The 10,388-nt window shown below is 46.9% G+C and overlaps 1 protein-coding gene across 1 annotated transcript; it reads right to left on the bottom strand.

Moving 5' to 3' along the window:
- Positions 1–1,000: 1,000 nt before the first annotated feature.
- On the bottom strand, positions 1,001–8,151 carry LOC135394110 (tribbles homolog 2-like). The gene is made up of 4 exons (XM_064624623.1): positions 7,952–8,151; positions 6,873–7,442; positions 4,083–4,375; positions 1,001–3,127 (listed from the first exon to the last, which is right to left on the bottom strand). The coding sequence occupies exons 2-4, from the start codon at positions 7,137–7,139 to the stop codon at positions 2,683–2,685; spliced, it is 1,005 nt and encodes a 334-aa protein (XP_064480693.1). The 5' UTR covers positions 7,140–7,442; positions 7,952–8,151; the 3' UTR covers positions 1,001–2,682.
- Positions 8,152–10,388: the final 2,237 nt, after the last annotated feature.

The following is a 10,388-nucleotide window of genomic DNA, read 5'->3' on the forward strand; positions in this document are numbered from 1 at the left end:
TGGCAACGATACTAAAAGCTTGCACCTTGTTGTCTTTATTCTGCCCACGTCACCAATGCGGTGTAACTGAAAGCGTCACATGCCAGGTCAGGTTGCGGTTGGAACATTGCGTTTGGTCCCATTTTGCATAATTTATTTTCCTGTTGTCAGGTGATTTCATGTGGCACTCTGAAGAGACGATTTTGCGAGGAACCAGAAGTGTCCAAATGATGAGCAGAGTAACACTTTAGACATCTTTACGTTGAAATGTTCCAGCAGTGCCACATGTGGTACGTTGTATTGTGCCATAGACATACTAAGTTGTTGCTGCGTGGTGTTTCCCGACCTATGCGTCTTACATCATGTTTTTTTTTTTTTTTTTTTTTGTCTTACATCGGATGTACAACCCACAATACTGTTTTCTAGTGGACATCGCCATACTGAAAGTGCAGTGCCGTGTAGCCGGGAGTGCACGTTGAAAACTGTTTACTGCCCAAGCCAGAGAGAACGAAAACACACGGGCCGTGTGCTTCCTCCCTGGTATCGCTTTCCTCCTCTCTGGCTTGTGCTGGTTGGAAAACAGTGTATAGAATCTGTGGGGCATCTGCTATCACATGCACAGCAATTACGCGCATCAGCCCCGCCATCATCATCAGACAGTTGTTTGCACATACGTGAACTATGTTAAGAGGCATTTTGGGGGGGGGGGGGGGGTTACACTAGAGTACCGTAGCTAGACATTATCCACAGTCATATAACCTATAAATCTAAAATTTAATGCTATTTTGCAGGGTGTTACAAACCCAAAGTGGAAAGCAGGTCACAACTAGCATTACACCAGAGCATGCATACATTAGTTATCATTGAGAACATGTGCTTGTTTGACAATGTTAAGCCATAGTGTGTAACTCTTTTTTTTTTTTTTTTCCCCTGCAACTATAAAGTCAGAAGGTAATTTGAGGGAACCCCCTGGCTGTCGGCATCTATGTTTTCATCCCAAGAACCACACGAGTCACGTGGATGCAGGGTGGGAATTTAGCATTTATTTACACATAACAGAACAGGAAATACATCAACCAGGGTAGGCAACAGACTCAATGATTATTAAAACCGTTCCCTAATTTCACTCCCCTCTTCCTTTTTTTTTTTTCTAGACACAAGAACAGCCAACACTTCACCTTCCAATTTCATTTACAAACTTTTTACTCAAAGCTAGACAACTACTGGCATGTTAACAGAGGATAAGGAATACAACAGTTATGCAGATAAGACACAACCACGACTAACGGCTGAACACGACGAGAATTGTGTGACCCCGAAGCTCTGGTTCACGACTCTTTGTTTCCATCCTGTCGGAGGTAAATTGCACTGTGCCGCCGGTTCCGGAAAAACCGGTTTCTTCAACGACGATCTACGCTCTTCAAGAGAGCAGCTATGTACTGCACGATATTTGGAATGAACAATACAACAACTGGACAACACATCACGACCTTTGACTGAACCACACTGTCACAGGTGCAGGCCAGCCAACCGTCGTGTTTAGGACTATACATTAAATATACACCTAGATAATTCCGAGGTGGGGAGCACTAGAATTTTTAACACCCTTTTCCTTGTCTGCTAATTCATTATTTGTCAGGTTGCTTTTAAACTCTCGTTCGGGCAAAAAAATAAGTTCATTCCGGAGGGCTTCAAAATTCCTTACGGTGCACTCCACCTCTAGTTTGGGGAGGGGGATAACGAGGAGGTTTACTCCCGAGCCAAAGTATCAGCCCCCCTGCCACTGTTACGTCACTAAAACGTTACGTAGGTTCACGTGGCAGTGACATCAGTACTGTGATGCCTCGGAGAGAGAGAGAGAGAGCTGCGAGCGGTCATATCAAATGAAAGCCCAGCAACAGTGTGCTGCACAAGTTTGCCAGAGTGTGTGGTGCACTGCTGGCTGTATGTGGCAGCTGCTTTCACGGGTCATTTTTTTTGTACTTGATAGGCCACAAACGTGGCGTGCACACACACAAAAACATTTCTGGACTTAGGAAAAGGAACTGACTGAAGGACATTTGTGTACAAACACAGGTTTGGACCATTTGTTCTTGTAAACCAGCACACACACTGGGTTTGCGGTGCACTTTGGCATTGTTGTTTTGCTGTGTTTGCAAGAGAGCTGCCTGTTTAATCACAGTTTTCAGTTTATGCATCTCATTCAAAATTAAATGGGGGGAAAAGATACACAACATCATTGTCAGTAGTACTAATGCAGTCTTTGGAATCATGTAGACAACATTAACATTGATCATTGCAACAGGGTAACTAAATGCCTTCTTTGTCTCGCTAAGCAGGTAGACCAAACCGAAACGTGTTTGAAACTTATTTGTAAAAACCTGATGTTGAATAGGTGTACATGGTTTCTATTTGATCATTCCATTTGTATTTTCAAAGTTGCACCTCAAGCCCTGACGGCTTGCAAATGTTTTGTTCTCTACAGCAGTGTGTTTCAGAACACGTCTCTTTTTTTCTTCCCAAACCCACGCATTACAAACCTGCAGATCCACAGCAAACAAACGTAAGTTCCAACACAAACACCACAAATCGTAACAAAAACAAACAAAAAAAAACGTGTCCTCACACTCTCTCCCGACACTCTCCCCGCTCCCCCACCACCACCCCGACATGGCAGCGTTTCCTCTCTAGTCTGCCCGTCGATCAAGCACACCACTCGGGCACTGTCTGGTCCGAGTCCTCGCGACTCGTTCCGCCGTCGCGTCTGCTGTTTTTACGGAACCACTGGTGGTCCAGAACTTCCTCCGCCGACAGCCGTTCTGCGGGGTCGCGCCTCAGCAGTGAGCGCACCAGGCACCGCGCCCGCGCGCTCAGGGACTCTGGCACACTGAAGTTCCCACGGCGGATCTTGGCGAAGAGGGCGCCGGGGTCGCCGTCGTGGAAAGGGTACCGTCCCACGAGGAGAGTGTACAGCATGACGCCGAGGCTCCAGCAGTCGGCGGCTCGTCCGCTGTAGCGTCCGCCCGTGGTGGTGGTCAGGATCTCTGGGCTGACGTAGGCAGGGCAGCCGTGCTTGTCGCTGAGTTGGTCGAGCTCAGGGTCGTCAAGGACGACGGCGTCTTCGAGGGTCTCGAGCTTTAGGCGGGTCCTATTTTGAAAGCACAAGAACAATTTGTAAGCACTATGCCGTAATTTTAACACTGCCAAACCTTAGTGAAGGAAGCAATGCCCTGCTCCCAACACCACTTAAAGGGGCCGACTGCATCCGTTACAGTCGATTTCGAAACAGTGGGGTCGTTTTATTTCTCGTCGACCAGTGAGCACGGTATCGAATATTCCACGCTATTCGATGGAATACGTGACTAGCAGATGCCGGAATTCCCTCTCCTAAAAAGCTAGAAAACGTCACGCCCCAAGAACCAAGAAGGGCACAATCTCGAGAAAAGAAATGCTGTGGCAGTCTCACAGAGTTACGGGGCATCTGGATGACACATGTCCCCTCTGAGCGCCACCCTCTCACTCCTCCGCTCGTGGAGTGACATCATGCCGCCGGAGCTTATGCCGCTGAGGAAGCAGCACTGATCTTTAGGATTGATTTATTCAATATCTCCACATTTTGTACGAAAAAATTAGCCACGTAGACAGAAACCGAGCATAGATCGGTTTCCTAGAGTCGCTAAATAGGCTTCGTTTCACAGCAGCGACACTGAGTTCCAAGAGCGAGCATCCGCCATCTTGTCTGCGCGCCACGGTAGGCACGTGCACTCTATCGCACGATGCCATCTACCGTGCGCCGGTGAGATGTTCCTTTCTCTTGCAAACACGACTGAGCTCACGTTGACATCCTCGGGACGCTCTGGTGGACAACACATGGATTATCACACAACAATCATACACCCTTCTCTATCCCCACAGGAAGCATTATGTTAGACGTCTTTGATCATCAACTGGGGGATGGTACCAGTGTGGTGCAGAAACAAGATATCGCTCTAGCTCTCCGTTGGGCCTCAGTGTCGATACTATGAAGCGAAGCTTATTTAGTGACTCTAGTGTTTCCGGATGCAACTGTCCCTTTAAGCGGAAGGTCCCAGTCCCGCACGTACCTCTCGGGATCCTCAAAGACGAATTTCCTGAGCTTGAGATCGCGAAGTACCACCCCGGCCTCGTGGCAGGCGGCTACCGCCGAGGCGATCTGCTGGAACAAGCGCAGGGCCTCGGGCTCCCGTAGACGCCTCTTGGCTCGGACATAGGAGTGGAGATCACCATAGGACCGCCGGAAGAACACGTAGCTCATCGTTTCCCCCATCAACACCTCTTCGATCTGGTTTATGTGAGGTTGGCCGTCCAACCGCAGGTGACCAGCGAGGGATTGCCGGCATCGTTCGTTCGGAATCACCTGAAATGTTTTCAAGTGGACAAAGCTTCAGTGAATGCGTGCAACCATTTCATGGCAACAGAGCCACTTTACGAACAACTATGCACTAGTACATGGTAAATGATGTTGAAATACGCAGCGGGAAGTTTTTTTTTTTTTTTTTTTTGCCTTTTGATGCTTGCAGCAGTAGAAGTCTATTATCGTACCTAGTAACGTTTTCATTTCTGGTGCTTGGTTGTAGAGAAAACATGGAGCAGACTCTGATATTGGATATAAGCTCGAATCATCAACAACAAATTTGTCACAATAAAACTGATGAATTTGTTTATGGATCCACGCGCAATGCAGTATACTTCCACCTTTTCCGCAGCTGTCGCCCCCACAGCGTACCTGCACAATATTCCCAACAGGTCAGGGATGTTCAGAATAGCCAGCACAAGGTTTGTACAGATTTTTTAAGGAGCACCACCTATTACATTAAGCTATCTCAAAATGAGCAACACCACGTACAATCTGATGACCCTGACCACAACAAAAATAGAGCGCAGACTACCCTTGACACAAATCACTTGCCGACAGCACAGCCCCTGCTTCCAGAGCGAGGGTATGCAATCAACTTCATCAGATGTGCAGGTGTTAGTGAGCTTTTGCAATAAGTGCAGTTCGTCCCAGAATGCACTGGCTGCTGTCCAGACAACATACTTGAGAGTGCTTTTGCCCCCTCCTGTAGCTGTAAGCACTGTTGCCATCTTTCATTTTTTACCTTTTCAAGGAAGATGACACCTAAAATGTTCGCTTGGTGACAATGACAACGTGACCTATTTTCAATGTTTGGTTAGCTGTCATAACCTGCTCTACCTGTGACTGCAACCAGCAGTTATTTTTGTCCCTCATTAGTCTAACGAGGACGACTATTCCCCTCTCGATATTTGCGCAATTCGGCAACACGCAACACTAATCGATGGTACGACTCAAAAGCACCTAAGACTGTCTTTCATTTGTGGAGCCACCCAGACCACACTATCAAAGACAAAATAAATAAAAAAAAATTCTAAGGAAGAGCTGACATCCGCTATCAGAAACTCCCCCGCGAAAGACTGCAAGGGAACGCTCACTGTGGAAAGGAGGAAGCCGGGAGCGATAACAGATTCGTTGCGCCGTTCGTTCGTAACAACGCACTTTATACCTCGGATTGTAGATTCATTACTGTTGCTGCGGGCAGAGAAAGCTCACATCCTGAGAGGCGTCGCAATGGAAAGGTACTGAATCATGCAACGTCCCCGGAATATGATCGAACGTTGCATCAGTGCAACATTGCACCAGTCTTTGGAATACGTTATCAGCCGATATGTTTATGTATACCTTTGCAGTTTTTTTTTCTATCTTTTTTTTTCTCTCTCGCCCATTGTGCTCCTCAATGTGTCAAGGCCACAGCCACATCAACCAAAGTTACGCTTCTTGCCTTGTCACGATTTCATCTTGAAACGCACTTCCTGCCTGTCCATGGATGTCACTCATTGTGGCTATGTTTTAACATGGGCGACAGAATGTCGTTCATATTGCAAGATCGCGAAATTGGTTTAAGCGTAACATGGCGAGAGGGATTTTCGATGCAACTGTTACGTCCTTCGAGACGAAGTGACTCTCTAACGATCCAAGGCTATGTTGGCCAAGCAGCATCGCAAGAGGCACGAAATCTCCTTCCCGTTTCGTGAGTCAGATCAACGAAATCCCACGCACACGTATCCCAAGACGAGGGACGCTTCCAGAATGGAACGTGCGCGGCGAAGTCGTCACCCTCCAGCTCGACGTCAGACGTAAACACGGGCTCGAGCGCCTTTTACAGCCACAGTCCGCGTGGCGTTAAAATGGGGTCCTCGGGGCCCCCGATATAGGGCTGTTTTGAAGCCAAGAATCTCGCGATACGTCAGTCCAGGCTCGCAAGAGCGCTACGCATTTAGCCCTGCATTACGCGCTGCACTGGAATCGGGCCAGGGTCTTCCCAAACCCTGAAACTTGATTTTGGAAAAGTGAATCATACGCCTGCAACCACCAGCGCTGCTGACTTCACGACTCCTGGCCAAAAATATGACCACCAAATTACCTTCGGTGGCAAGACAACCGAAAATAGAATAGGGTCGACAACCTGTTAGGTGACAACCGTTCCGTTTTTCTTTCTTTTTTTTTCGTTTCCTGATGCGTAAAAACGAACGCATTTATTTTTACCTGCTTTCGCGACAAGTGCCGTTTTGCAGCGACGTCACACCAGGAAGCGGGGTTGCACATCGCTGTCTTGCGTGTCTGTGAGGTCACCCTCGCGGAACAATGTTGTACAAATACGGACGGTACTAACATATTTGAAGTCGGAATTACTGCAGTATAAAGCTCAACACTGCGCAATGCAGATAACACCGACGCACAGCTACCGCATCCTCCTATCAGGGGAAGCAGACGACAGGTTAGCATGCCACCGTCGTCTGCCACGACGCTAGCAGGAAAACAAAAGAAATGACCTCACCTTGCATGAAAACTCCTCATGTGTGTTAACGTGGACACTCCTGTACATGGCACTGCCTTCTTGCTGTTCAAGGAGAACATATCGTCCGCCAACAATGCTGGCCGCAAAAGGTTCTTTGGTGCACGGAAAAACCGGCGGTGTTGCCGGCTGAAGGTTCGGGCTGAGGCTACCAGTAGGAAGACACGCGCCATCGGGAGTCTTGTCGAAACTTTGCTGTCGTTTCTCCTGTGCCGCTTGAATGTCCACTGTCAGCCGTGCGATATTCATTGGAGATTTGAGTGGGTTCGCTCTATCACTGAGAACGAATGCAAGCAAGCGATCGAGCGCCAGGTATTACACTGCAATGCCAGTCTTCTTTTCACAGAAATACTGCCACAGATGTATCCATCGTTGTCGCTTGTGAAAATCGAGCGCTTTCAATAAATCTCCGGGCGAAGGCAATTGCCAGCTGGTTTCCACTACACGCGGCAACAGCCTACGTCGGCGAACAATGACTTCTGAACTAGTTTGGGGAGGGGTGATCGGATCGGATGAACTGTTTCGTTATGTGTCCGCAGAATGAAGATGAAGCTGCAAAGAAAATAGTAAACGAGACAATGAGCAACAATTGCATCATTCGCAGCACTCATTTCAATAGTATTGCTCACATCCATTCCCGCGAAATTCTTTCCCAGCCGCACACGTGTCCAACCACACAAAAAGCGACGCTATTTCCGCTTCCCAAATATAGCACTAACACATTTCCTGACATTTCTGCTTTAATAAGTTAACGTAATAGCCCCGTTACAAACGTACACGACGGGCCTTTGTACAAATAAAGGCATAAAGTAGCCATCCAAGCCGCAGATGATACGTATCGGATGTGTACGCGGTCGTCACAAGTTCGATCAATAATGCTGATCGGCGGAACGGAGAACCTTCAAAGCTGCAAAACTAATTCTGATAATACAGTGAAAATGACGTTACTCTAACAGAAATGCGGGCAGGATAACACGTAGCATGAAGCGTGCGATCCGAAGATGGTAATAAAATGTTACGTGTATTCCGTGTATCCAACAGGAAGCGATTGAAGTACGCACCTTTGATTTGAGGTGTTTCTTAGCGGGGTGGCAGCACCAAGGTGGCTGTCAGATACTCCACAGTAGTAGCTCACTGATGATACTTCAGCACCAACGGGAATAACCAAAGCACCGGCCTACCCCACACAGAAACAGCTACAAACTATGGAAATGCGACTTACACTCCGCCATTGTGCAACGCGAGGCAGAAGCGCAGTGATATGTGCAACCAATGGTAACCACCCCGGAAGACGGTATGACGTCAAACCGTTCGATTAAAATTTACCTGTTCGGAACAAATCATGTACCATTTATAAAATATTGTGTAACTATATGCACAATGTTACGATTATAATGGTCTTGTAGCGTACGATAGTTGCGTTTTTACTGTCATTCCTTTGGAACTACTTTCATGCTGCGGACGCAGTGTTTGACGAATGGTGACGCACGAAGTAGATTGCGAAATCTGGGTATCGTAGGGGCTTGACGCAACAGTCCTGGGAAGTTGTCTTGTAAATTGTTTGATTGTGGCATCACGCCTCGTTTTCTAGTATTTTCCACAGGCAGTGCCCAGTTGAAAATTCCGTAATGGGTAATGTGGCTTGAAGGGCGCGGGGCTGAGGAAAGTTCCTGAGGAAGATGGTCTGCGTTTAGAGGAAATTTTGCGGTTGAAGCGCGGCTGAGTTCTGCTGGTTGCCATCCGAACAGTTCAAACCTTCCTTTTCTTTTTTTTACGTCTTCTGTAGTGTTTCTTGCATTATATTGTACGTTGTCGTATGGCATCTTCTCTTTTGTTTTTTGTTTTCCATTTTTAACGTTAGAAATTTATTAAATAATTAGAAAAACTTATTATTGTGGATGACTTTTGTCAAGAGCTATTAAAAGAGTAATCCTCTTCAGGCCAAATAGGCTTGCGGGTATCCGAGCATGAATACTAGTGGTATAGGGAATAAAGATATTTCAAAGTGTTTTGTGGGAATGCGCCTAACTCTTTTTTACCCTCTTTTACTTTCGTTCTGCTCGTTGCAGAAATCTAAAGCTGAAGAATTTCTGTATCAAAATATCACGTCAACCACGTAAAAAAAGCCCACAATGGATATTGTCATTCCAGTAGTTCGAATTAAAATATATTTCGCGGTGCAATTTCCTCCTGTCAAATGGAACAGAAAATATGCAAAGATGATTTCTATTGAAATGACTTGACGGAACGTACAGTATTGCCTCCACAAAACAATGAAAATTCTCCTGTCACATTTCCATGAAACCTATAGGCAGGGATTGCGTCAGAGCGGTGGATATGCGCTTGAGTATGTACGGGGGGGAGAGGCTCCGCCCTCTCCTCTGTAACTCTCACACCCTTCAGACGAACGTGTGGATTGCAAGGAAGCCGACGCTTTCAGCAGTTGTATGTTGCAGACATGCGCACCCGCAGCAGATGGCAGCAGAATCTGTATGATAACGATGCATAAACTGCTGCTGTCGTAGATGCAAGTCAGTCAATGCTGTTATCACAAGTAAAATGCTGCAAGAGTATACGTGCTACAGGGACTTATTACTCCTCATTTTAATCCCTTGACCCCGAAATTTGCTCCACCAGCACTGCACTTCCCACAGTCCCAATACACTTCAGTCTCAGTGCATTTTGTCCCCATACAGACTAAAATTACTACTGTTTTCATCAAAGTGCAAACTCCGGGGAAACACACGGGACTACCGTGAGACTGCTCCTGAGAGGGGTCGGAGTAACTTCGGTAAACCCGAATTTACCGGATAAATTTTAGCACGATTTCTTGACTTTGGACGGAGCATGAGCACTTCGGACACCAAAAATGTTCCAGAAATATATCCCACAAATGTCTACCGATTTTTCCCCGAAAAAGAAAAGAAGAAGAAAAACAATCAAAAACTTTGGAAAATCCATAGAAATCTTACTCCATGCGATTCCCATGGGAATATCAGAAGAAGAAGGCCCTCACTACGAAATCGTGTACGATCCCCTGACTGTCCCATGGCCTTCGGCATAAAGTCGAATGCAGCCAGGAAATCCCCTGAATTCATTTCGTCGAAAGTGCGCAATCTGTTTGTTGTGTGTTTGCTTTTTCCGGCGTAACTCACGCCCGCTTTCATTTCTGCATCACTTAGAGGTTTAGATGAAATTGCAAGGAAGCAACGCAACGCGCAGCGTACACACAGAAATGTGGCACTTGCTCGAACGTTTACGGAATTGCAGGAACGTGGTTTATATGCGTTGCTCATCGGATGCTGAGCTAACAGACGACGAATTCCGGCTTCTGCAGTCAGGATGCGTCAAAGTCTCGAATGGTGGGAGAGCTCGACAAAGACTGAAAGGTATATTGAGTCGAAGACTTAGTCAACTGGAAATGATCTGGCCACGATACGCCCTGCGTCCGCCTGCTCCCCCCCCCCCCTCACCCACCAACCAAAGAAAGAAAGAAAA

This window comes from Ornithodoros turicata, chromosome 5 (assembly GCF_037126465.1).
Source record: "Ornithodoros turicata isolate Travis chromosome 5, ASM3712646v1, whole genome shotgun sequence".
Lineage (NCBI taxonomy): Eukaryota > Metazoa > Arthropoda > Arachnida > Ixodida > Argasidae > Ornithodoros > Ornithodoros turicata.